Source organism: Eschrichtius robustus, chromosome 13 (genome assembly GCF_028021215.1).
Source record: "Eschrichtius robustus isolate mEscRob2 chromosome 13, mEscRob2.pri, whole genome shotgun sequence".
NCBI lineage: Eukaryota > Metazoa > Chordata > Mammalia > Artiodactyla > Eschrichtiidae > Eschrichtius > Eschrichtius robustus.
Genome location: NC_090836.1, coordinates 84,686,440 through 84,714,281, shown reverse-complemented (window position 1 = coordinate 84,714,281; position 27,842 = coordinate 84,686,440). Strand labels below are relative to the sequence as shown.

General features: G+C 38.4%; 2 protein-coding genes across 6 annotated transcripts in view; one reads left to right on the top strand and one right to left on the bottom strand.

Annotated features, from left to right (window-relative positions):
* The window catches only part of ANKS1B (ankyrin repeat and sterile alpha motif domain containing 1B), a 1,169,527-nt gene that overhangs the window by 319,438 nt on the left and 822,247 nt on the right, over positions 1-27,842 (top strand). The gene's annotated exons all lie outside the window — the stretch shown is intronic.
* On the bottom strand, positions 661-1,332 carry GARIN6 (golgi associated RAB2 interactor family member 6). The gene is given in 3 exon segments (XM_068560811.1): positions 661-930; positions 932-1,233; positions 1,236-1,332. Coding segments are annotated over 3 exon segments (669 nt in total).

The following is a 27,842-nucleotide window of genomic DNA, read 5'->3' as shown; positions in this document are numbered from 1 at the left end:
AGAGACTGTCATACAGAGTGAAGTAAGTCAGAAAGAAAAATATCGTATATTAATGCGATATCTATCTATCTATATATGGAACCTAGAAAAATGGTATAGATGATCTTATTTGCAAAGCAGAAATAGAGACACAGACGTAGAGAACAAATGTATGGATACCAAGGGGGAAGGGGGGGGGTGGGATGAATTGGGAGATTGGGATTGACATATATACACTATTATGTATTAAATAGATAACTAATGAGAACCTACTGTACAGCACAGGGAACTCTACTCGGTGCTCTGTGGTGACCTAAATGGGAAGGAAATCCAAAAAAGAGGGGATATATGTATATGTGTGGCTGATGCACTTTACTGTACAGAGAAACTGACACAGCAGTGTAAAGCAACTATACTCCAATAAAAAAATGAGAAAAGCAAGAGAAACATAAAAAAAAGAATAGATTGGATGGTCAGGATGCTGCACATGGCAATACAATATTGGATATGAAATTAAGCGTTGCCGACAGTTAAGGAATCTCTGAAATACAGCCTTGGAGAAGTACTAGGAACCTCCTCAGTGGGCCATGGCCTCCAAATGAGGCTGATTTGGCCCTGAGTCCTTCCAAAAATCCATGTATTTTCCAGGTGAGCCTGTGTACCAAAGCCTCTGCAGCACCTTTAGCTGTTCTCCCTAAGCACCTTGGCCTCGTCTTTTAGAGATTGCAGAGTGCTTACCACTGGGCACTTACTCTCTTCCTCAAACCCAGTTATGTCCAGAGTGTCCCTAGCTGGAATGACCTGGGTGCTGCTGTAAGCCTCCACTGGTGGTCTCAGGATGTAAATGAGGTTTTCCCACTGAATAAAAAGATCTCTTGTATCTGAAGGGGGACACAGCTGAAGGTAGAAAGAGCGGCTAGTGGCAAGCTTAAGGCGGAGCTGTTGTTTTTTTACTGTTATGGATGGATATCTTTACAAACTTCAAAGGAAGCAGCCTGGTTAGCTCTAAGATCTGTGTAGGCTTTTTACCTCTTTCCTGGGTGGCAGGGCCGTATCTGTTATAGTCATCACAGATAGCAGCTGGTCGGGCCAGCAGCATGACATCAGGTAGTGTGAGGCGGGGGCTGGTACGAACGATGCCCACAGTCACCATTCAGGCCCGGTTGTGCACATCAATCACTTCTCCTTTTCTGCTGACCTGTATAAAGTCACTCTCAAACACTGGTGCATAGTGGAATATAGGGTACTCCCCTTGTACAGTTGTCGCTGCAGTTTCCCCATGTAGGTATTAAACATGCTCATTGCAAGGCTGCCTTCAGCTTTGTAGTATGGTAATGTATATTGACTGTTCATCGCTATCTTTTATCAAGACAGCTCCTAGAGGCTCCTCCACACCTTCCTTACCACACCTTGCAGGGCGTCCTGTTTCCCTGGTCTCTCTGGCAGGTGGGCTAGCAGTGGTCTTCTGCAGGCTTTGTCTCTGAGTGACTGAGGACAGGGTGGGGGAGCTGATTACTTACTGCTCAGTGCTAGAGACAGTTGCTCCTGGACCTGACTGTGCCCTGCCTAGAGCATGGAGATGTCAGGGCATGCAGAGGCCAGGGCTGCAGTAGATGTCAGGGTGCACAGATGTTGATGTGCACAGATATTGGTATTCAGTCGTAATTCCACTGCACCTCTCCTCCAGAAACTGTAGCTTCCAACTAGGCCTAAACCCCTCACAAGGCCACACTGCCACAGATCAGCAGACCACCCCTCCTCCCATGGGCACATCTAAGGATCTTAATACATACTGACAAGTTGCTTTCTCAAAGGGTTAGACAAACTTTCTGTTAGGTATGAGTTAAAATATGCATACTGTCTTATCCAGCACTTCTGACTGCAGACAGTTAGAGTTAATAGTAGACAGTTTACCTTAAAGAGAATTGGACAAGGTGGTAAACAAGCTGGATGTACAGAATGTTTATCAAGGTTTATTGTAGCAAAAAATATCATAAACAGGATTAATATCTTACAGTGAGGATTTGGTTAAATAAATTATGGAGCATTCTATGAAAGAATACTCTGAAGCCATAAGAATGATTATGTAGTTCCCTATTTATTGAAATGAAAAGATATGCCTGAATTTTTTTTTTTTTAAGAAAAAGAGCAAAACAAACGTTTAAAACTAGCTTTATACTTGTGGTCCAATTTATGTAAAATCGTCTGTGTGTGTGTGTTTGGGTATGAAAGTATAATATGTTCAGTGAAATGTTTAAAGTACTTATTTCTGGATGGTGTAATTTTTATTTTCTTTATACGTTCTATTTTTTTATTAGGATAATTATTATTTCTATTAACAGGAAGAGTAAAGCTATTTTTATTAACAATATCTATTTTTACAGCCATCAAAAATTTTATGTTTTGACACACCCTCAAAATGCTGAGATTTTCCCTAGACATCTGTACCCTGACTATATGGTGAAAAGAGCCTTAAACATCACATTTATGCTCTATTCTTTACTCATTATCAAATTGGCCTACTAAAAAAAGTTCTGAGAAATTTTGCCAGCTATTATAAATATTATAAATTCAGTAAGATTAAAATATCTTTATTGGCATGACAATATACATAGCACGCACATACGTACACACATAAAGCCATAGTTTTTGAGTCTTCAGTTTGTTCTATAAGTAAAAATGAACATTTTCTTCCCTTCATATTGAAGTATCTGGTTATTTCTGGTAGTATGAATATTTTATTCTTTATTTATTGAGAGGCCTAGTCACATATCAATAGCAATTCTTACTGGCCTGTCCAAAGTCTTTATATTTTGATTTCCACTTCATGTCTACATTATTTATAATTAAGAAAGAGAATAAGCCTAACATACGTTTACTAATCAAACTAACCTTTCAAATGTATCCAAGAGGTTCTGGTATTTGTTGAAAGGAATAGGTACCACTGGATACAGTATAATTTAATTTAGGTGCTTTTTAAAAAATAAAGTGAAGATATACCGATTTTCTTAAAAGCACTTTTATGCTGTGCACATATGTTACAAGATATTTATCGTAGGCTTCCACTAGACCACTGAGCTAATTGCCTTGTCTCCAGGGAAACCAGAAGCTATATTACTTGTAGGGCCTAAGGACTTTCAGGATTTTTTCCTAACCAGTCATTAGACCAACAACAGTAGAACCTCTCTTACTTGGCCTGATAACTATCACATGTAGTGTTCTGGCAAATATGTCTATTTTCATGAGTCTGATGAATTTTATCTGAAATTCCTCTAGGTATTTAGAAAACTATCTTAATATTTGCTTCAATACTTAAGAAGCTCAGATGGCTAAATAAAAAATCTACCTGGAACTGAGATTAATGAATTCTTGGGAGACTAACCTAAGAAAACATTGGTACGATTTATGTCAGAGAATGTTTTGCCTATGCTCTCTTCTAGGAGTTTTATGGTGTCATGTCTTATGTTTAAGTCTTTAAGCCATTTTGAGTTTATTTTTGTACATGGTATGAGGGTGTGTTCTAGCTTCATTGATTTACATGCAGGTGTCCAACTTTCCAAGCACCACTTGCTGAAGAGACTGTCTTTTTCCCATTTTATATTCTTGCCTCCTTTGTCAAGGATTAATTGACCATAGGTGTGTGGGTTTATTTCTGGGCTCTCTATTCTGTTGCATTGATCCGTATGCCTGTTTCTGTACCAAAAGATAACATGCACCCCCATGTTCATAGCAGCACTGTTCACAATAGCCAAAACATGAAAACAACTTAAATGTCCATCAACAGATGAATGGATAAAGAAGTTGTGGTTGTATACATATATACAATACTGTTCAGCCATAAAAAAGGATGAAATAATGCCATTTGCCGCAACATGGATACAACTGGAGATTATCATACTAAGTGAAGTAAGTCAGAAAGAGAAAGACAAATACCATGTGATATCACTTATATGTGTAATCTAAAATATGACACAAATGAACCTATCTACAAAACTGAAACAGACTCATAGACAAAGGGAACAGACTTGTGGTTGCCAAGGGGAAGGGGGGAGGGAGAGGGATGGACTGGGAGTTTGGGGTTGGTAGATGCAAACTATGACGTTTAGTATGGGTAAACAACAAGGTCCTACTGTATAGCACAGGGAACTATATTCAATATCCTGTGATAAACCATAATGGAAAAGAATATGAAAAAAGAATGTCTATGTGTGTATAACTGAGTCACTTTGCTGCACGGCAGAGATTGGCACAACACTGTAAATCAACTATAACTTCAATAAAAATTTTTTTTAAATAAATTATTTTTATGTAAATGCAGCAGCTCTTAGCTTTTCATAGTTAGTCATTAGACATTCTTAAAATAAATTTATGTTCCTTCTTCTCTACATAAGAGTTTATGTCACTGGGTAAATTATTTAACCTCCCTGGACCTTATATTTGTCATCCTTGAAATTGAGATGATACTTTAGATATCTTTCAACTCCAGAATACTTACGGTTTTGGATAGGGGTTTAACTTTTCCCCCATAATAAAACTACTACATACTTTGGAAATATTCCAAACAAAAATAATAAGTTAAGGAATTATTCAGTTATTAACAGCTCTGGGAATTTGTGGTGCAATACATAATCTTATTCTGTTGCTGAATTTCTTCTTGCCAAAACTTTTAGAAGAACCAACATTTGAAATATGGAAATGACAAAAATGTTAGTTCAGTAAGATGAGCATTCAGTGGGGGCAGTGCTTAAAACTATGTAAGTGAAAATATGGGTTAAACATTTTAAACAGAATTCAGTTAATAATGGACATGGCTGTAGTAAGCAGATTAATTCCCTCCAAAGATGCCCATATTCTAATCTTTACAACTTGTGAGTATGTGACCTTACATGGCAAAGGGACTTTGCAGATATGATTAAGTTAAGGATCCTGAGGTGGGGAGATACCCTGGATTATCCAGGTGGACCCAGTGTGAGCCCAACGGTCCTTATGGTGATCCAGTGGGTAAGACTCTGCGCTCCCAATGCAGGGGGCCAGGGTTTGATCCCTGCTTGGGGAACTAGATCCTGCATGCATGCCGCAATTAAGAAGTCCACATGCTGCACTAAGAAGCTCGCATGCCACAACTAAGAAGCCCACATGCCACAACTAAGAAGTCCTCATGCTGCAACTAAAGATCCCACCTGCTGCAATGAAGATCCCGTGTGCCACAACAAAGACCCAGTGCAGCCAAAATAAATAAGTAAGTAAGTAAGTAAATAAATATTTAAAAAAGAAAAAGGATAGAGGATCAAAGTCAGAGAAGGATATGTGATGATGGATACAGAGGTTGAAGTGATGTGGCCATGAACCAAGGAATGCAGTTGGCTGAAAAGTAGGAAATGCATTCTCCCCTAGAGGAACCAGCCCCACCAATACCTTGATTTTAGCCCTGTGAGAATCATTTTGGACTTCTGACATTCAGAACTGTAAGAGAATAAATTTCTTTTGTTTTAAGCTACTGAGTTTGTGATAATTTGTTATAGCAGCCCTGGGAAACTAACACACATTTTGGTACCTAGAAGTGGGATGCTGCTGTAACAAATACACTAAAATGTGGAAGTGGCTTTGGAGTTGGGCAGTGGATAGGAGCTGGAATAATTTTGAATAGCATGATAGAAAAAGCCTAGATTGCCTTGAACATAAATGTGAATATTAAAGATTCTTCCAGTAGGGCTCAGAGGAAGTGATATGGTACAGAAAACCTATTTTGTCTTAGAAAATACCTAAATTGTCATAAACAGCACCATACTCAACGCTGAAAAGCAGAAAGCAGTTCCTTTAAGATCAGGAACAAGATGAGGATGAACACACTTACCACTTTTATTCAGCATAGTTTTGGAAGTCCTAGCCACAAGAAACAGAAAAGAAAAATAAATAAAAGGAATCCAAATTGAAAGGGAAGAAATAAAACTCTCACTGGGAATTCACTTGCAGTCCAGTGGTTACGACTCTGCACTTTCACTGCCAAGGGCACGGGTTCAGTCTCTGGTCGGGGAACTAGGATCCCGTGAGCTGCATGGCGTGGCCTAAAAACAAAATAAAACAAAAACCCCCCAAAACAACAACCAACTCTCACTGTTTGCAGATGACATGATACCATATGTAGAAATCGTAAAGTTGCCACCAAAAAACTATGATATAATAAATGAATTCAATAAAGTTACATGATAAACAATTGATATACAAAAATATGTTGTTTCTGTACACCAACAACGAACTATCAGAAAGAGAAATTAAGGAAGCAATCCCATTTAGAATTGCATCAATAAGAATAAAATACCTAGGAATAAATCCAACCAAGGAGGTAAAAGACCTGCTGTTCAGAAAACTATAAGCCTCTACTGAAAGAAATTGAAGATGACACAAAATAATGGAAAGATATACTGTGCATATGGACTGGAAGAATTGTTAAAATAACCACACCTCCAAAGGCAATCTACAGATTCAATGCAATCCCCATCAAAATACCCATGGCATTTTTCACAGAACTAGAACAAATAATTCTAAAATTTTTGTGGAAACAGAAGTTCCTGAGCAGCCAAAACAATCTTGAGAAAGAACAAAGCTGGAGGTATCATGCTCCCTCATTTCAAACTATACTACAAAGCTATAGTAATCAAAATAATATGGCACTGGTGCAAAAACAGACACATAGATCAATAGAACGAAATAGAGATCCCAGAAATAAACCCACACTTATATGATCAATTAATCTCTGACAAATGAGGCAAGAACATACAATGGGGAAAAGACAGCCTCTTCAATAAATGGTGTTGGGAAAACTGGACAGCTACATGCAAAAGAATCAAACTGGACTACTTTCTCACACCATATACAAAAAAAACCTCAAAATAGATTAAAGATGTAAATATAAGACCTGAAACCATAAAACTGCTACCAGAAAACATAGGCAGTATGCTCTTTGACATCAGTCTTAGCAATATTTTTTTGGTTATGTCTCCTCAGGCAAGGGAGGTAAAAGCAAAGATAAACAAATGGGACTACATTGAACTAAAAAGCTTTTGCACAGTGAGCTAAACTATCAACAAAAGAAAACAGCCTACTGAATGGGAGAAAATATTTGCAAATGGTATATCCAATAAGGGGTTAATATACAAAATATACAAATAACTCATTCAACTCAACATCAAAACAAACAACTTGATTAAAAAGTAGAGGATCTGAATAGACATTTTTCCAAAGAAGGCATACAGTTAGTCAACAGGCACATGAAAAGATGCTGAACATCACTAGTGGTCAGGGATATGCAAATCAAAACCGCAAAGAGATATCACCTCACACCTGTCAGGATGGCTGTTATCAAAGACAACAACAACAACAACAACAAAAAACCCAAATAACCAGTGTTGGCCAGGATGTAGAGAAAAGGGAACCCTCCTGCACAGATGATGGGAATGTAAACTTATTGTCGCTGCTATGGAAAATAGTATGGCAGTCTCTCCAAAAATTAAAAATAGAACTAGCAGACAATCCAGCAAATCTACTCCTGGGTATTTATCTGAAGAAAATGAAAACAGTAGTTTGAAAAGATATATGCACCCTTATGTTCATTGCAGCATTATTTATAATAGCCAACATATGGAAGCAGCCTAAGTGACTATCAATGGATGAATGGATAAGAAGGTGTGGTATATACATACACAATGGAATATTACTCAGCCGTAAAAAAAAATCTTGCTGTTTGTGACACCATGGATGGACCTAGAGGGTATTATGCTAAGAAAAATGTCAGGCAAAGAAAGATAAATACCATTGAATGTAAATGAATAAGAAAATATAAACAGATTCATAGATATAGAGAACAAACTGGCGGTTTCCAGAAAGGAGGGGGTGAAGGGATGAGTGAAATAGGAAGAGAGATTAAGAAGTACAATCTTCCAGTTATAAGTCATGGGGTTGTAATGTGCATCATAGGAAATATAGTCGATAGCACTAATAAATTTGTATGGTGTTAGGTGGTAGCGACTTATTGTGGTGATCGTTTTGTAATACATAAAAATATTGAATCACTATGTCATACAGCTGAAACTAATGTAAGTCAATTATACTTCAATAAAAATACTTTATTGCTAAAAACTGTCCCATCATCTGATCTGAGCCTTCAGAGAGTAATAATCTTTTTGCTGGTGGAGGATTTTGCCTCGATGTCAATGGCTGCTGACTCCATCAGGGTGGTATTTGCCGCAGGTTGGGGTGGCCGAGCCAATTTCTTAACAGAAGATCATAATGAAGTTCGCTGCATCAACTGACTCTTCCTTTCGTGAATGATTTCCCTGTAGCATGTAAGGAGGTTTGATAGCATTTTACCCACAGTAAAACTTTCAAAATTGGAGTCAGTCCTCTCAAACCCTGCAGCTGCTCTATCAACTAATAAGTTTATGTAATATTTGAAATCCTGTTGTCATTTTAATAATCTTTACAGCATCTTCACCAGGAGTAGATTCCATCTCAAGAAACCACTCTCGGGCTTCCTTGGTGGCGCAGTGGTTGAGAGTCTGCCTGCCAATGCAGGGGACACGGCTTCAAGCCCTGGTCTGGGAAGATCCCACATGCTGTGGAGCAACTAGGCCTGTGAGCCACAACTACTGAGCCTGCGCGTCTGGAGCTTGTGCTCCGCAACAAGAGAGGCCGCGATAGTGAGAGGCCCGCGCACCGTGATGAAGAGTGGCCCCTGCTTGCCGCAACTAGCGAAAGGCCTTGCACAGAAACGAAGACCCAACACAGCCAAAAAATATATAAATAAATGAATAAATAAATTAAAAAAAAAAAAAAGAAACCACTCTCTTTGCTCATTCGTAAGGAGCATCTCCTCATCCATTAAAATTTTATCATGAGACTGCAGCAATTCAGTCACATCTTCAGGCTCCATTCCTAATTCTTGTTCTCTTGTAGTTTCTACCACATCTGCAGTTACTTCCTCCACTGAAGTCTTAAACTCCTCAAAAGTCATTCATGAGGATTGAAATCAACTTCTTCCAAACTCTTGTTAATGTTGATATTTTGACCTCTTCCCATGAATCATAAATGTTCTTAGTGGCATCTAGAATGGTGAATCCTTTCCTGAAGGTTTTCAATTGACTGCCCAGATGCATCAGAGGAATCATAATCTATGACAGCTTAGCCTTACAAATGTATTTCTTAAATCATAATACTTGAAAGTCAAAATGACTCTTTGATCCATGGGCTGCAGAATGAATGTTGTGTTAGCAGGCATGAAATCAACATGAATCTTGTACATCTCTATCGGAGCTCATGGGTGATCAGGTGCTTGTCAGTGAGCAGTAATATCTTGAAAAGAATTTTTTTTTTTCTGAATAGTGTCAACAGTGGACTTAAAATATTCAGTAAACCATGTTGTAAGCAGATGGACTGTCATCCAGGCTTTGTTTTTCCATTTTTAGAGCACAGACAGAGTAGATTTAGCATAATTCTTTAGGGCCCTAGGATTTTGAGAATGGTAAATGAGCATTGGCTTCAACTTGAAGTCACCAGCTGCATTAGCTCCTAACATGAGAGTCAGCCTGTCCTTTGGTGCTTTGAAGCCAGGCATTGACTTCTCTCTACCTATGAAAGTCCTAGATGGCATCTTCTTCCAATATAAGGCTGTTTCTCTAAATTGAAAATCTGTTGTTTAGTATAGCTACCTTTATTAATTATCTTAGCTAGATCTTCCGAATAACTTGATGCAGCTTCTGCATCAACACTTGCTTCTTCACCTTACACTTTTCTATTTTGGAGACAACTTCTTTCCCTAAACTGCATGAACCAATTTCTGCTAGCCTCAAACTATTCTTCTGCAGTTTACTCATCTCTCTTGGCCTTCATAGCATTGAAGAGAGTTAGGGACTTGCTCTGGATTAGGTTTTGGCTTAAGGAAATGTTGTGGCTGGTTTAATCTTCTATCCAGACCACTGAAACTCTCTATATCAGCAATAAGGCTGTTTCACTTTCTCATCATTTGTGTGTTCACTGCAGTAGCACTTTAAATTTTCTTCAAGGGCTTTTCCTTGGCATTCACAACTTGGCTGATTGTTTGGCGCAAGAGCCCTAGCTTTTGGACTGTCTCAGCGTTCAGGATGTCTTCCTCATTAAGCTTAATTGTTTCTAGGCTTTGATTTAAAGTGAGATAACATGCGACTCTTCCTTTCACTTGAACACTTATAGGCCACTGTAGGGTTGTTAATTGGCATCATTTCAATATTGTTGTGTCATGGAAAAAGGAGGCCTGGGGAGAGGAAGAGAAAGGCTGGTTGGCGGAGCAGTCGGAACACACATTTATCGATTGTTTTCCTTTTTACTTGGGCACTGTTCATGGAGTCCCCAAACAATTACAGTAGTAACATCAAAGATCACTGATCACAGATCACCACAATATAATAATAATGAAAAAGTTTGAAATATTGTGAATTATCAAAATGTGACATGGAGACATGAAGTGAGCGAATGCTTTGGAACAAAGGCAATTATAGACTTGTTCAATGCAGGGTTGCCAGAAACTTTCAATTGGTACAAAATCTGTGAAGCACAGTTATGTGCATCGCAATAAAATGAGGTATGTCTGTAAATGTATAATAATGTAAACGTATAATGTGTATAAGTAAGTATATGTGCATATATATATGTGGTGTGTATTTTTAAATCTATAATTTATCCTGGGTTCCTTCCCGCTCCCAAATTAATGATCAATTGTACCATCATCATTCCTTGAATAGTCCAGCCTTTCTCAATTGATTTTTTTTTTTTTTTTTGGCTGCGTTGGGTCTTCGTTGCTGCGCGCAGGCTTTCTCTCTAGTTGTGGCAAGCAGGGGCTACTCTTCATTGTGGTGCTCAGGCTTCTCATTGCGGTGGCTTCTCTTGTTGTGGAGCAGGGGCTCTAGGCGCAGGGGCTTCAGTAGTTGTGGCACGCAGGCTCAGTAGCTGTGGCTTGCGGGCTCTAGAGTGCAGGCTCAGTAGCTGTGTCGTATGGGCTTAGTTGCTTCGCAGCATGTGGGATCTTCCCGGACTAGGGCTCGAACCCATGTCCCTTGCATTGGCAGGTGGATTCTTAACCACTGCGCCACCAGAGAAGTCCCTCTCTATTGATTTTAAATGTTACATTTGCATACATTTCCCTGTTGAACTTAAAAAAAATTGTGGTTAAATACACATTTAATATAGTAACCATTTTAAAGTATACCACCACTCTACTTTCTATCTCTTGATTTTGACTACTCTACCTCATTTAAGTTGGATCATATCAGTATTTGTCTTTTTGTGACTGGCTGTTTTACTTAGCATAATGTCCTCAAGGTTTATCCACATTATAGCATGTTTTAGAATTTCCTTCCTTTTTAAAGCTGAGTAATATTCCATTGTATCTATGTACCACATTTTGTTATCCATTCATCCATTGATGGATTCTTGGGTGGTTTCCACCTTTTGGGTCTTGTGAATAATGCTTCTGTGAATATGGATGTGCAAATACCTCTTTGAGATCCTACTTTAAGTTCTTCGGATAAATACCCAGTAGTGAAATTTCTGAATCATATGGAAATTCTAGTTTTAATTTTTCGAGGAACCACCATACCGTTTTCTATAGTTCCCCACATCATTCATTTCTACCAGCAATGCACAAGTGTTCCAATTTCTCCACATCCGCATCAACACTTGTTATTTTCTGTTTGATTTTTTTTTTGATAGTAGCTATTCTAATGGGCTTCAGGTGACATTTCATTGTAATGTTAATTTGCATTTCTCTAACAATTAAGTGATGTTGAGCATATTTTCATATGCTTGTGGGTCATTTGTATATCTTCTTTGGAGAATGTCTATTCAAGTCCTGTATCCATTTAAAAAATTTGATTATTTTATTGTTCTTTTTTTTTTTAACATCTTTATTGGACTATAATTGCTTTACAATGGTGTGTTAGTTTCTGCTGTATAACAAAGTGAATCAGCTATATGTATTCATATATCCCCATGTCTCCTCCCTCTTGCATCTCCCTCCCACCCTCCCTATCCCACCCCTCTAGGTGGTCACAAAGCACCGAGCTGATCACCCTGTGCTGTGCGGCTGTTTTCCACTAGCTATCTATTTTACATTTGGTAGTGTATATATGTCCATGCCACTCTCTCACTTCATCCCAGCTTACCCATCCCCCTCCCCACCTCCTCTAATCCATTCTCTACGTCTGCATCTTTATTCCTGTCCTGCCCCTAGGTTCTTCAGAACCTTTTCTTTTTTTTTGTTGTTAGATTCCATATATATGTGTTAGTATACGGTATTCGTTTTTCTGTTTCTGACTTACTTCACTCTGTATAACAGACTCTAGGTCCATCCACCTCACTACAGATAACTCACTTTCATTTCTTTTTATGGCTGAGTAATATTCCATTGTATATATGTGCCACATCTTCTTTATCTATTCATCTGTTGATGGACACTTAGGTTGCTTCCATGTCCTGGCTATTATAAATAGAGCTGCAGTGAACATTGTGGTACATGACTCTTTTTGAATTACAGTTTTTTCAGGGTATATGCCCAGTAGTGGGATTGCTGGGTCATATGGTAGTTCTATTTTTAGTTTTTATAGGAACCTCCATAGTGTTCTCCATAGTGGCTGTATCAATTTACATTCCCACCAACAGTGCAACAGGGTTCCCTTTTCTCCACACCCTCTCCAGCATTTATTGTTTGTAGATTTTTTGATGATGGCCATTCTGCCCAGTGTGAGGTGATACTTCATTGTAGTTTTGATTTGCGTTTCTCTAATGATTAGTGACGTTGAGCATCCTTTCATGTGTTTGTTGGCAATCTGTATATCTTCTTTGGAGAAATGTCTATTTAGGTCTTCTGCCCATTTTTGGATTGGGTTGTTTGCTTTTTTGATATTGAGCTGCATGAGCTGCTTGTATATTTTGGAGATTAATCATTTGTCAGTTGCTTCATTTGCAAATATTTTCTCCCATTCTGAGGGTTGTCTTTTTGTCTTGTTTATGGTTTCCTTTGCTGTGCAAAAGCTTTGAAGTTTCATTAGGTCCCATTTGTTTATTTTTGTTTTTATTTCCATTTCTCTAGGAGGTGGGTCAAAAAGGATCTTGCTGTCATTTATGTCATAGAGTGTTCTTCCTATGTTTTCCTCTAAGAGTTTTATAGTGTCTGGCCTTACATTTAGGTCTTAATCCATTTTGAGTTTATTTTCGTGTATGGTGTTACGTAGTGTTCTAATTTCATTCTTCATATGTAGCTGTCCAGTTTTCCCAGCACCACTTATTGAAGAAACTGTCTTTTCTCCATTGTATATTCTTGCCTCCTTTGTCATAGATTAGGTGACCATATGTGCATGGGTTTATCTCTGGGCTTTCTGTCCTGTTCCATTGATCTGTATTTCTGTTTTTGTGCCAGTATCATAATGTTTGTTTTTTTTTTTTCCAAAATGAAGCTTCTTTTATTTTTTATTATTACACATCCCAATAAAAATATAAATAGTTCCCTGTGCTATATACTAAATCCTCGTTGCTTATCAATTAACATACTGTTTTGATGACTGTAGCTTTGTAGTATAGTCTGAAGTCTGGGAGCCTAATTCCTCCAGCTCCGTTTTTCTTTCTCACGATTGCTTTGGCTATTCAGGGTCTTTTGTGTTTCCATGCAAATTGTAAAATTTGTTTGCTTTAATTCTGTGAAAAAATTCCATTGGTAATTTGGTAGGAATTGTATTGAATCTGTAGATTGCTTTGGGTAGTATAGTCATTTTGACAATATTGATTCTTCCAATCAAAGAACAGTGTATCACCTCACACTGGTCAGAATGGCCATCATCAAAAAATCTACAAACCATAAGTGCTAGAGAGGGTGTGGGGAAAAGGGAACCCTCCTACACTGTTGGTAGGAATGTAAATTGGTACAGCCACTAAGGAGAACAGTATGGAGGTTGCTTTAAAAACTAAAAATAGATCTACCATATGATCCTGCAATCCTACTCCTGGATATACATTGGGAGAAAACCATAATTCAAAATGATACATGCACCCTAGTGTTCATTGCAGCACTATTTACAATAGCCAGGACATGGAAGCAACCTAAATGTCTATTGACAGAGGAATGGATAAAGAAGATGTGGTACATATGTACAATGGAATGTCACTCAGCCATAAAAAAGAATGAAATATTGCCATTTGCAGCAATATGGAATGGACCTAGAGATTGTCATACTGAGTCAAGTCAGTCAGACAGAGAAGGACAAATACCATATTATATCGCTTATATGTGGAATCTAAAAAAATGGTACAAATGAACTTATTTACAAAACAGAAATAGAGTCACAGATGTAGAAAACAAACTTATGGTTACCAGGGTGGAAAGCGGGGGTGGGGGCAGGGATAAATTGGGAGATTGGGATTGACATATACACTACTATATATAAAATAGATAAGTAATAAGGACCTACTGTATAGCACAGGTAACTCTTCTCAATACTCTGTAATGACTTATATGGGAAAAGAATATAAAAAAGAGTGGATATATATATAACTGATTCACTTTGCTGTACAGCAGAAACTAGCACAACATTGTAAATCAACTATACTTTAATAAAAATTTTTAAAAAGTTTATGTCTAGGCGTGGGGTTTTAAAAATGTGTCATGGTGCACATAAGTCATCCCTTTTGATATCAAGATTTTGTCCTTCAGTTTTGGGAAATACTTTTCGATTTTTTTCTTTGATTTATTTCTTCCTTCACTTTTATGCTTCTCTTTTTACCTGAGTATTTACTAATTTGGTGTTGAAGTATCTGCATTCATCATTTTTGTCTTTCATTTTTCCTCTCTTTGGTTTTTCATTCTCTATTTTCCCATTCTTTATTGATTTTTATATTTTAGCATCATATTACTTCCTAAGAGATTTTTTTCTTATTTTGAGTGTTTTTTCCTCAAAACATCCTGTTCTGTACTTTTTTTAAAAAAATAAATTTATTTATTTATTTATTTTTTGCTGCCTTGGATCTTCATTGCTGTGTGCTGGCTTTCTCTAGTTGCGGTGAGCCGGGGCTACTCTTTGTTGCGGTGCGTGGGCTTCTCTTGTTGCAGAGCATAGGCTCTAGGCACGCGGGCTCAGTAGTTGTGTCTCGTGGGCTCTAGAGTGCAGGCTCAGTGGATGTGGTGCATGGGCTTAGTTGCTCCGCGGCATGTGGGATCTTCCCTGACCAGGGCTTGAACCCATGTCCCCTGCATTGGCAGGCGGATTCTTAACCACTGTGCCACCAGGGAAGTCCCCTGTTCCGTACTTTTTGGCTATGGATATTTACTTGTAAGAGCTGTTGTAAGAATGTATTTCAAATCTCGTAATATGAGTCATATTGCAGAAAGAATGCTTTTATGCTTAGCAGAGAAGGTAAAGTTGATAGGCTTCTGGTCAATCAGCTTATAAAGGGAGTAATCATTTGGCTGAGTTAGAGGTGACAAGTGCATGACCACAGAATATTTTTTGACAGAGTGGAGCACGTTGCAAGTTTTGAGTTTTTAGTGAGTTTTTAGCTAATTTTTTCAGGATCTTAATTCATTAACATGGTGTTTGAGAATTACCTACAATATGGCTCCTGTTACTCTCCCCTCTGTCATGCTGAAAACTAGAGTAATTGCCAGGAACTGGAACATATATCAACTTTCCAGATTCTGAGCGTTTCCATAAGTCTTTTTCCAGTATCTGAAATGCTCTTCCTTTTTTCAACATCTATTAACCTACCCATCCGTAGTAGGTACACAACAAATATTTCCTCTCATGCTTTTCAAACCAAACAGACATATGGTGTCTGTATGCAAATTTGGAAAAGGAATAAATGAGAAAATAAATATTTTCTCTTGAAGACCTTCCCTGATAAAAAAATGATTACAACTGGAAGAATAATAATTCCGTAATTTGGATATGTTCTCAGAAGGCATGCTTTGTGCCCTCTACCTCATCTCTCACAAGCAGCCTTTAAGATGAAGAAACTGAGGTGCAGAGAAGCTAATTAACTTGTTTTTGGTGATATAGTTATGAACTAGCAGAGGTGAATATTCCATCACAGGTGTATTTGGCCCTACAGCCCAGAGGTCCTCCTTTTTTTTAACTCTTTATCATTCAATCATGCCTTCTAAGAGTACTATTCACATGTACATCTTCAGATGTTTTTTCAACAAAAGCGTGGAAATGGGTTGACCTGGCCCTTCCTCCCTTGGAAAAGGGCATATCTGATTGTGTCAAAGATAACTGCTAAATGTTAATTGATCATCAGTTCTATTAGGAAAAGAATTAGTGACAGTTTCTGATTATTTTAGTGTCTCCAGAAAATTCTATTGTGGCTTATTCTGAGTTTGATCTTAGTTGCAATTAGGAATGGATTCTCTATTTACATTTAGAAATCCATTTCAGATTTCTCTGTTTTTCTCTTTGTTAGTTTAATTGCATGGGTTATTCTTTCATTACTTGCCCTGCCTGATATTTCATTGTTGAATATCTGTATCTTTAATTTTAAATGTGGTTCCTTTTCATATAATCTGGAAGTATGGATAGGATTTTAAAAAATGGTTAACAGCTTGGTATAATCAAAAGAGTCAGGTAGACCTAAGTTTTAATCTTAGCTTTGCAACTTAGTAGGAATATGCCTTTGGTCAATCAGATAACCTGTCTATACTTTTTTCCTCATTTGTAAAAGAGGGAACTTATACTTACCTTATAGGGTGATATGAAAGTTAGAGAATGTGTTTAAAACACATAGAATAATGCCAGACCCATAGTGACCTCTCAATAAATGGCAGCCATTATTTTTTGATCCCTTTTAAAAGTATAAACCATTATACCTTTTAAGAAGTCATCCAGTCTCTGCTTCAATATCCCCAGGGATGAAAGCATGTTCTGTAAAGTCCCTGCTCTAACAAACACAAGCTGTGGGGCCTCAGAAATAAATTAGTTCAAGTCTTTATTTCATCATTCGTAACATGAGGATAATAATATTACCTACATCCTAGTGACATAGTGAGGAATAAATGACATATACTGCTTATATTAAGTACTTGTAATAGTGTATAACACTCAGTAAATGCTCAATAAATGTTAACTAGTAGTAGAAACAGTAAGAGTAGAGCACTTCCTAATAATAATACATCCTGAGTCACCTGCTGTATTGTTTTCCATAGCAAAAGTTGTTCAAATTCTTCCTTATCTGTGATAATTAATCATAATGAAGAATATAATGCAATGTGAATTACTTTTTAACTTGATTTAAAAAGTAATTTTAAATTACAGTATTTCAGCCAGCAACCCACTCTAGCTACCTACCTACACTTGTAAGCCCTTAATAGATATTTGCTGAATGAATCGTCTGTGGCATGGGTCTGCAAACTCTCTCTTGTAAAGGTCAGATAGTGAATATTTTAGGCTTTGATGCCATATGATCTCTGTTGTAATTTGTTTAATAAAAACCTTATTTATGAAAATGGGCAGTAGGTTGGATTTTTGCTGAAATTTACTGACCACTGGTCTATGGAATAAAGAAATTAGAACCCTAATACTGATAGTGAAATCCATGTCAGTATGGGTCTACTTGGAAATACTTTCAGGTGAGAAAATGTTCTATCCTGTCCAGAAAAATGGAAACTTAGAGATAAGGCAAAAATGTATTCCCTATAGGTAAGAAGTCTCCAAAGTGCCAGTTTCTAAACTTTTAAGCTCAAAGCACAATTTCACAGAGATAATTTTAGATGTTCAACTTAAACACATTTTTCAGCAACTGAAACCACATTACAGTTGGTATAGAACCGCTCTGGAGTTTTAGAAACTGTATTCTAAATGAGAGGTATACCCTCTGTGGTATGTGAGATGGGTACTTCTTCCAAGTGTTAGTGAGCAACTAGTTGGTGCAAAACTATTAATCTATAGAAGTTAAGGTCCAATGCAAATGCTTTTTCCTTCCTAAAGTCTTACTCAGTCCTCCCCTGCTAGAAACAATCTCCTTTTTCTTAATATTCAAATAACTTATTTTTGACATCTGTGGATCTCTCCCATTTAATATTGTTACTTATATAGTTATCTAGTATCTATTCTTTTAGGTTGTAAGCTGCCTGAAGGCAGTGTCTGTGTTTGACAAACGTTTATGCTCCAGCATGCTCTGCCTTATGCCTTGCATGCAGCAGCCACTCAGGCCATGCTTATTGAATTCCGAATTTTTCTTTGTGTCCTTATAGGGAGATAAGCATTCTCTTATAAAAAGCATTCTCTTTGGCAATCTGAGTTCTAATTCTCTCTTGATCACTTGCTAACAATATATCCAGCCTCTCTGAATCAGCCTTGATTTGCACATCTGTAAAATGAGCATAATTCCAACACTACATTGTTTTGTGAGGATTAAATGAGTGAACAAATGTCAAGTGCCTACAGAAAACCTAGCACATAAAACATTAGCCTTTATTATGTCTAAAGGATGTTTTCAGTTTTTCTTTTTGTTTTACCCACTATTCTATGATACAAATATTCTAAAAAGTACTAATTAATAACCCGTTAATAAGTAAATGTCAACAATGCAAACAAAAGGCAAATGACATCTCCATTGAGTGGGAATTAATAAAATGTTATCATGTTGTTTTCTGCATCTGTCAACAAATGTTTTATCCATTATACTTCTTACAGTTACCTTAGCAGTGAAGATAAAGCTCTATTTAATTTGAATGAACTCCTAGAAGGAGTTCTATTTCTTGCTTTAATTCTGTGTCCAAAGTGAGATTTGGTTCTACTTACTAGGCTTCTACATTCTGAAAACAGGTAAAATTAATAGGAATTATAAGGGAACTTGTTAAAAGAAAAAGTGGTATCCATTATCTTTTTATATCCTAGTAATGATCAGTATGTATTTTATACTGGAAGGGAGAAACAACCATAAATAGATGAAAGATATCACCAGCCTTATTCTTTATTTCTGACATGTTTGTGTCTAGGTATGATAATGCACCACAACTCTTCTGTGAGACTCTGCAATCCAGCCCTGCTCAGACTAGGTCAGTGATATTCCCTTCTCCATGTGCCTCTTTCCCCTGTTCTCCTGCTTCTTACCAAACCCAGCTTTCTAGGATGGTTTTGCACTCAGCCTAATTGTGTCAATCAGCCCCTGCAGCCTCTTGCTAGTAGCTTAACGTATTAGAAAAGTGAGTAAAAAATTGCTTCTTACTGTGTGCAAGGGTGAGAGGTTGGGGTTGGTCATGAAGGGGATACATAGGACTTTAGGGAGAGAACAAGTGAAAAGGGAGAGGAAATAATAGGTGGGTAATAATGAAAGGGAAATGGTAGGGTAGATGGAGAAGAAAAAAGAAATGAAAAAGGGGAATGTAGGTTGCATTTGTAATCTTTGGCTGCAAGTGGTATATTGATTTTTCAAACATATAGTGATGATAGGAATACAAGGTGAAAGATTGTCACCTGAATGTGGAGAAGAAATTATAGAATATTATACACCTTTGATGAGCCATTTTTCATTGCAACAAGTGGACAGCTGGCTACCTAAAATACATTGAAAATTTATTATTTTAGGGGCTGATCATTTTATGATAATTAAGTTTGTAATTTACTCTTAAATTGTTTTATGCTTTAGCAACATATATTTAGCTTAGAAACCAGTATATATTTCACTTCATTACATTTCTTTTTTTTTTTTTTAAACATCTTTATTGAAGTATAATTGCCTTACAATGGTGTGTTAGCTTCTGCTTTATAACAAAGTGAATCAGTTATACATATACAATATGTTCCCATTTCTCTTCCCTCTTGCATCTCCCTCCCTCCCACCCTCCCCATCCCACCCCTCTAGGTGGTCACAAAGCACCGAGCTGATCTCCCTGTGCTATGCGGCTGCTTCCCACTAGTTATCTATTTTACATTTGGTAGTGTATATATGTCCATGACACTCTCTTACCCTGTCACGTCTCACCCCACCCGCTCCCCATATCCTCAAGTCCATTCTCTAGTAGGTCTGTGTCTTTATTCCCGTCTTGCCACTAGGTTCTTCATGGCCTTTTTTTTTTTTTTTCCTTAGATTCCGTATATATGTGTTAGCATACTGTATTTGTTTTTCTCTTTCTGACTTACTTCACTCTGTATGACAGACTCTAACTCCATCCACCTCATTACAAATACCTCCATTTCATTTCTTTTTATGGCTGAGTAATATTCCATTGTATATATGTGCCACATCTTCTTTATCCATTCATCTGTCGATGGACATTTAGGTTGCCTCCATGTCCTGGCTATTGTAAATAGAGCTGCAATGAACATTTTGGTACATGACTCTTTTTGACCTATGGTTTTCTCAGGGTATATGCCCAGTATTGGGATTGCTGGGTCGTATGGTAGTTCTATTTGTAGTTTTTTCAGGAACCTCCATACTGTTCTCCATAGTGGCTGTATCAATTTACATTCCCACCAACAGTGCAAGAGTGTTCCCTTTCCTCCACACCCTCTCCAGCATTTATTGTTTCTAGATTTTTTGATGATGGCCATTCTGACCGGTGTGAGATGATATCTCATTGTAGTTTTGATTTGCATTTCTCTAATGATTAATGATGTTGAGCATTCTTTCATGTGTCTGTAGGCCATCTGTATATCTTCTTTGGAGAAATGTCTATTTAGGTCTTCTGCCCATTTTTGGATTGGGTTGTTGGTTTTTTTGTTATTGAGCTGCATGAGCTGCTTGTAAATCTTGGAGATTAATCCTTTGTCAGTTGCTTCATTTGCAAATATTTTCTCCCATTCTGATGGTTGTCTTTTGGTCTTGTTTATGGTTTCCTTTGCTGTGCAAAAGCTTCTAAGTTTCATTAGGTCCCATTTGTTTATTTGTGTTCTTATTTCCATTTCTCTGGGAGCTGGGTCAAAAAGAATCTTGCTGTGATGTATGTCATAGAGTGTTCTGCCTATGTTTTCCTCTAAGAGTTTGATAGTGTCTGCCCTTACACTTAGGTCTTTAATCCATTTTGAGTTTATTTTTGTGCATGGTGTCAGGGAGTGTTCTAATTTCATACTTTTACATGTACCTGTCCAATTTTCCCAGCACCACTTATTGAAGAGGCTGTCTTTTCTCCACTGTATATTCTTGCCACCTTTATCAAAGATAAGGTGACCATATGTGTGTGGGTTTATCTCCGGGCTTTCTATCCTGTTCCATTGATCTATATTTCTGTTTTTGTGCCAGTACCAAACTGTCTTGATTACTGAAGCTTTGTAATATAGTCTGAAGTCAGGGAGCCTGATTCCCCCAGCTCCATTTTTCGTTCTCAAGATTGCTTTGGCTATTCGGGGTCTTTTGTGTTTCCATACAAATTGTGAAATTTTTTGTTCTAGTTCTGTGAAAAATGCCAGTGGTAGTTTGATAGGGATTGCATTGAATCTGTAGATTGCTTTGGGTAGTAGAGTCATTTTCACAATGTTGATTCTTCCAATCCAGGAACATGGTATATCTCTCCATCTATTTGTATCATCTTTAATTTCTTTCATCAGTGTCTTATAATTTTCTGCATACAGGTCTTTTGTCTCCTTCGGTAGGTTTATTCCTAGATATTTTTATTCTTTTTGTTGCAATGGTAAATGGGAGTGTTTTCTTAATTTCACTTTCAGATTTTTCGTCATTAGTGTATAGAAATGCAAGAGATTTCTGTGCATTTATTTTGTATCCTGCTACTTTACCAAATTCATTGATTAGCTCTAGGAGTTTTCTGGTAGCATCTTTAGGATTCTCTATGTATAGTATCATGTCATCTGCAAATAGTGACAGCTTTACTTCTTCTTTTCCGATTTGGATTCCTTTTATTTCTTTGTCTTCTCTGATTGCTGTGGCTAACACTTCCAAAACTATGTTGAATAATAGTGGTGAGAGTGGGCAACCTTGTCTTGTTCCTGATCTTAGTGGAAATGGTTTCAGTTTTTCACCATTGAGGACAATGTTGGCTGTGGGTTTGTCATATATGGCCTTTATTATGTTGAGGAAAGTTCCCTCTATGCCTACTTTCTGCAGGGCTTTTATCATAAATGGGTGTTGAATTTTGTCGAAAGCTTTCTCTGCATCTATTGAGATGATCATATGGTTTTTCTCCTTCAATTTGTTAATATGGTGTATCACATTGATTGATTTGCGTATATTGAAGAATCCTTGCATTCCTGGGATAAACCCCACTTGATCATGGTGTATGATCCTTTTAATGTCCTGTTGGATTCTGTTTGCTAGTATTTTGTTGAGGATTTTTGCATCTATGTTCATCAGTGATATTGGCCTGTAGTTTTCTTTCTTTGTGACATCTTTGTCTGGTTTTGGTATCAGGGTGATGGTGGCCTCGTAGAATGAGTTTGGGAGTGTTCCTCCCTCTGCAATATTTTGGAAGAGTTTGAGAAGGATAGGTGTTAGCTCTTCTCTAAATATTTGATAGAATTCACCTGTGAAGCCATCTGGTCCTGGGCTTTTGTTTGTTGGAAGGTTTTTAATCACAGTTTCAATTTCAGTGCTTGTGATTGGTCTGTTCATATTTTCTATTTCTTCCTGGTTCAGTCTCGGCAGTTTGTGCATTTCTAAGAATCTGTCCATTTCTTCCAGGTTGTCCATTTTATTGGCATAGAGTTGCTTGTAGTAATCTCTCATGATCTTTTGTATTTCTGCAGTGTCAGTGGTTACTTCTCCTTTTTCATTTCTAATTCTATTGATCTGAGTCTTCTCCCTTTTTCTCTTGATGAGTCTGGCTAATGGTTTATCAATTTTGTTTATCTTCTCAAAGAACCAGCTTTTAGTTTCATTGATTTTTGCTATTGTTTCCTTCATTTCTTTTTCATTTATTTCTGACCTGATCTTTATAATTTCTTTCCTTCTGCTGGCTTTGAGGTTTTTTTGTTCTTCTTTCTCTAATTGCTTCAGGTGCAAGGTTAGGTTGTTTATTCGAGATGTTTCCTGTTTCTTGAGGTAGGCTTGTATTGCTATAAACTTCCCTCTTAGCACTGCTTTTGCTGCGTCCCATAGGTTTTGGGTCGTCGTATCTCCATTGTCATTTGTTTCTAGGTATTTTTTGATTTCCCCTTTGATTTCTTCAGTGATCACTTCGTTATTAAGTAGTGTATTGTGTAGCCTCCATGTGTTTGTATTTTTTACAGATCTTTTCCTGTAATTGATATCTAGTCTCATAGCGTTGTGGTCGGAAAAGATACTTGATACGATTTCAATTTTCTTAAATTCACCAAGGCTTGATTTATGACCCAAGACATGATCTATCCTGGAGAATGTTCCATGAGCACTTGAGAAAAATGTGTATTCTGTTGTTTTTGGGTAGAATGTCCTATAAATATCAATTAAGTCCATCTTGTTTAATGTATCATTTAAAGCTTGTGTTTCCTTATTTATTTTCATTTTGGATGATCTGTCCATTGGTGAAAGTGGGGTGTTAAAGTCCCCTACTATGATTGTGTTGCTGTCGATTTCCCCTTTTATGGCTGTTAGTATTTGCCTTATGTATTGAGGTGCTCCTATGTTGGGTGCATAAATATTTACAATTGTTATAGCTTCCTCTTGGATCGATCCCTTGATCATTATATAGTGTCCTTCTTTGTCTCTTGTAATAGTCTTTATTTTAAAGTCTATTTTGTCTGATATGAGAATTGCTACTCCAGCTTTCTTTTGATTTCCATTTGCATGGAATATCTTTTTCCATCCCCTCACTTTCAGTCTGTATGTGTCTCTAGGTCTGAAGTGGGTCTCTTGTAGACAGCATATATATGGGTCTTGTTTTTGTATCCATTCAGCCAGCCTGTGTCTTTTGGTGGGAGCATTTAATCCATTTACATTCAAGGTAATTATCGATATGTATGTTCCTATTCCCATTTTCCTAAATGTTTTGGGTTTGTTATTGTAGGTGTTTTCCTTCTCTTGTGTTTCTTGCCTAGAGAAGTTCCTTTAGCATTTGTTGTAAAGCTGGTTTGGTGGTGCTGAACTCTCTCAGCTTTTGCTTGTCTGTAAAGGTTTTAATTTCTCCATCGAATCTGAATGAAATCCTTGCTGGGTAGAGTAATCTTGGTTGTAGGTTTTTCTCCTTCATCACTTTAAGTATATCCTGCCACTGCCTTCTGGCTTGCAGAGTTTCTGCTGAAAGATCAGATGTTAACCTTATGGGGATTCCCTTGTGTGTTATTTGTTTTTTTTTCCCTTGCTGCCTTTAATATGTTTTCCTTATATTTAATTTTTGACAGTTTGATTAATATGTGTCTTGGCGTGTTTCTCCTTGGGTTTATCCTGTATGGGACTCTCTGTGCTTCCAGGACTTGATTAACTATTCCCTTTCCCATATTAGGGAAGTTTTCAACTATAATCTCTTCAAATATTTTCTCAGTCCCTTTCTTTTTCTCTTCTTCTTCTGGGACCCCTATAATTCGAATGTTGGTGCGTTTAATGTTGTCCCAGAGGTCTCTGAGACTGTCCTCAGTTCTTTTCATTCTTTTTTCTTTATCCTGCTCTGTAGTAGTTATTTCCACCATTTTATCTTCCAGGTCACTTATCCTTTCTTCTGCCTCAGTTATTCTGCTATTGATCCCATCTAGAGTATTTTTAATTTCATTTATTGTGTTTTTCATCATTGCTTGGTTCCTCTTTAGTTCTTCTACGTCCTTGTTAAATGTTTCTTGCATTTTGTCTATTCTATTGCCAAGATTTTGGATCATCCTTACTATCATTATTCTGAATTCTTTTTCAGGTAGACTACCTATTTCCTCTTCATTTGTTAAGTCTAGTGTGCTTTGACCCTGCTCCTTCATCTGCTGTGTGTTTTTCTGTCGTCTCATTTTGCTTATCTTACTGTGTTTGGGGTCTCCTTTTCACAGACTGCAGGTTTGTAGTTCCCGTTGTTTTTGGTATCTGTCCCCAGTGGCTAAGGTTGGTTCAGTGGGTTGTGTAGGCTTCCTGGCGTAGGGAACTAGTGCCTGAGCTCTGGTGGATGAGGCTGGATCTTGTCTTTCTGGTGGGCACATCCACGTCTGGTGGTGTATTTTGGGGTGTCTGTGGCCTTATTATGATTTTAGGCAGCCTCTCTGCTAATGGATGGGGCTGTGTTCCTGTCTTGCTAGTTGTTTGGCATAGGGTGTTCAGCACTGTAGCTTGCTGGTCATTGAGTGATGCTGGGTCTTGATGTTGAGATGGAGATCTCTGAGAGATTTTTACCGTTTGGTATTACGTGGAGCTGGGAGGTCTCTTGTGGACCAGTGTCCTGAAGTTGGCTCTCCCACCTCAAAGGCACGGCCCTGATGCCTGGCTGGAGCACCAAGAGCCTTTCGTCCACACGGCTCAGAGTAAAAGGGAGAAAAAATAGAAAGAAAGAAAGAAAGAAAGAGGCTATAATATAGTGAAGCAAAATAAAGCTATTGTAAAGCAAAGCTATACAGACAAAATCTCACCCAGAAGCATATACATATACACTCACAAAAAAAAAGGAACAGGGGAAAAATTAATATATCCTGCTCCCAAAGTCCACCTCCTGAATTTTGGATGATTCGTTGTCTATTCAGGTATTCAACAGATGCAGGCACATCGAGTTGTTTGTGGAGTTTTAATCCGCTGCTTCTGAGGCTGCTGGGAGAGATTTCCCCTTCTCTTCCCTGTTCACACAGCTCCTGGGGTTCAGCTTTGGATTTGGACCCGCCTCTGCGTGTAGGTCACCTGAGGGCGTCTATTCCCCGCCCAGACAGAACGGGGTTAAAGGAGCAGCTGCTTCGGGGGCGCTGGCTCACTCAGGCCGCAGGGAGGGAGGGGTACGGAGGAGGCGGGGCGAGCCTGCGGCGTCAGAGGCCGGCGTGATGTTGCACCAGCCTGAGGCGCGCAGTGCGTTCTCCCGGGGAATTTGTCCGGGGAACACGGGACCCTGGCAGTGGCGGGCTGCACCGGCTCCCGGGAGGGGCGGTGTGGAGAGTGACCTGTGCTCACAGACAGGCTTTTTGGAGGCGGCAGCAGCAGCCCCAGCGTCTCACGCCTGTCTCTGGGGTCCGCGCTGATCGCCGCGTCTCGCGCCCTTCTCTGGAGTTCGTTTAGGCAGCGCTCTGGATCCCCTCTCCTTGCGCGCAGCGAAACAAAGAGGCAAGAAAAAGCCTCTTGCCTCTTCGGCAGCTGCAGACTTTTTCCCGGTCTCCCTCCCAGCCAGCTGTGGTGCGCTAACCCCTTCAGGCTGTGTTCACGCCGCCAACCCCAGTCCTCTCCCTGCGATCCGACCGAAGCCCGAGCCTCAGCTCCCAGCCCCCGCCCGCCCCGGCGGGGGAGCAGACAAGCCTCTCGGGCTGGTGAGTGCTGGTCGGCACCGCTCCTCCGTGCGGGAGCCTCTCCGCTTTGCCCTCTGCACCCCTGTGGCTGCGCTCTCCTCCGTGGCTCCGAAGCTTCCCCCCTCTGCCACCCGCAGTCTCTGCCCACGAAGGGGCTTCCTAGTGCGTGGAAATCTTTCCTCCTTCACAGCTCCCTCCCACTGGTGCAGGTGCCGTCCCTATTCTTTTGTCTCTGTTATTTCTTTTTTCTTTTGCCCTACCCAAGTACGGGGGGAGTTTCTTGCCTTTTTGGAGGTCGGACGTTTTCTGCCAGCGTTCAGTGGGTGTTCTGTAGGAGCAGTTCCACGTGTAGATGTATTTCTACTGTATCTGTGGGAAGGAAGGTGATCTCCGCGTCTTACTCTTCCGCCATCTTCTCTCCTAAGAATCATTACATTTCTTAATGTAATCTTTAGATTTTCTCAGGTCAGAACATTTCAAAGACAAGCATTTATATAACTTCTTAGATACAGTTAATAAGGCTGGTTCATTTTAATGCCTCAATTACTTCATCTATATATTGGGTTGGCCAAAAAGTTCTTCCGGGTTTTTCATAGCTTACAGAAAAGTCCGAATGAACTTTTTGGCCAACCAGTACAAGAGGATTATACATACTTAGACAGTTCTTATATGTTTAAGTTAACCTCAAAAACAGCTTGGCATATCAGAAGTGCTTCTGTTGGAGATTATTTTGTTTTGTTCCTCAAAAAAATAGAAAAGATAATATCAAATGCCTTGCCAATTTTGTCTGTCTTTTAATTTCAGAATTTTATTTCATATTAACTTTTCAACATGAACGTTACAATTTCTTAATTCTAACTTGCTTTCATAGTTCTTTTTCCATATGTATAGTCACTTTAAAATATATTCTTATATACTTCCTCTTTACTGTATTTTTAAAATGAATTTGTTTTTACTAGTTTTAAATCGCTCTACTGATACCTTGATATTGGGGCTCATGACAGGATAACTTCTGGGGACACTGGTCATTGTCCAGCATTTGGAAGAACCTAGGTCTTGTGGACTATAAGAAATAAGTTACATCATTCTGTTTCCTTTTTCATGTTCTGCTTAATGAAATGTTGCTATAGAAGAAAACATATCATAATACAGTCAATATAACAGTTTAATAGACTTAAAGAAAGAATCCTTTATAAATGCCCTAATTGCAGCCATTCCTTTGGGGGCTATCTGGGTAAGAAGCTGCCTGGCATATTGCAGACTAGAGCATGGCACCAAGTATTCACCCTCTGCAAGGAGACTTTATGGACTAATCTCATCATGCCTCAGCCACCGCTAGATGCCCGTTCTCTCAGGTCATCTATCATCGCCCAAACTCTCATCTTTTTATTGCTCTCATCGAACTCAAATTCCCTTTCCTTATTCCCTACTGTCCGTAAATCAACCAAACCCTTATATTCTTATCCTCTCCTGTGAATGTTTCTTCATGTCTTGGCTTTATTCAGAAGTATTTATATTTATTTGCATATA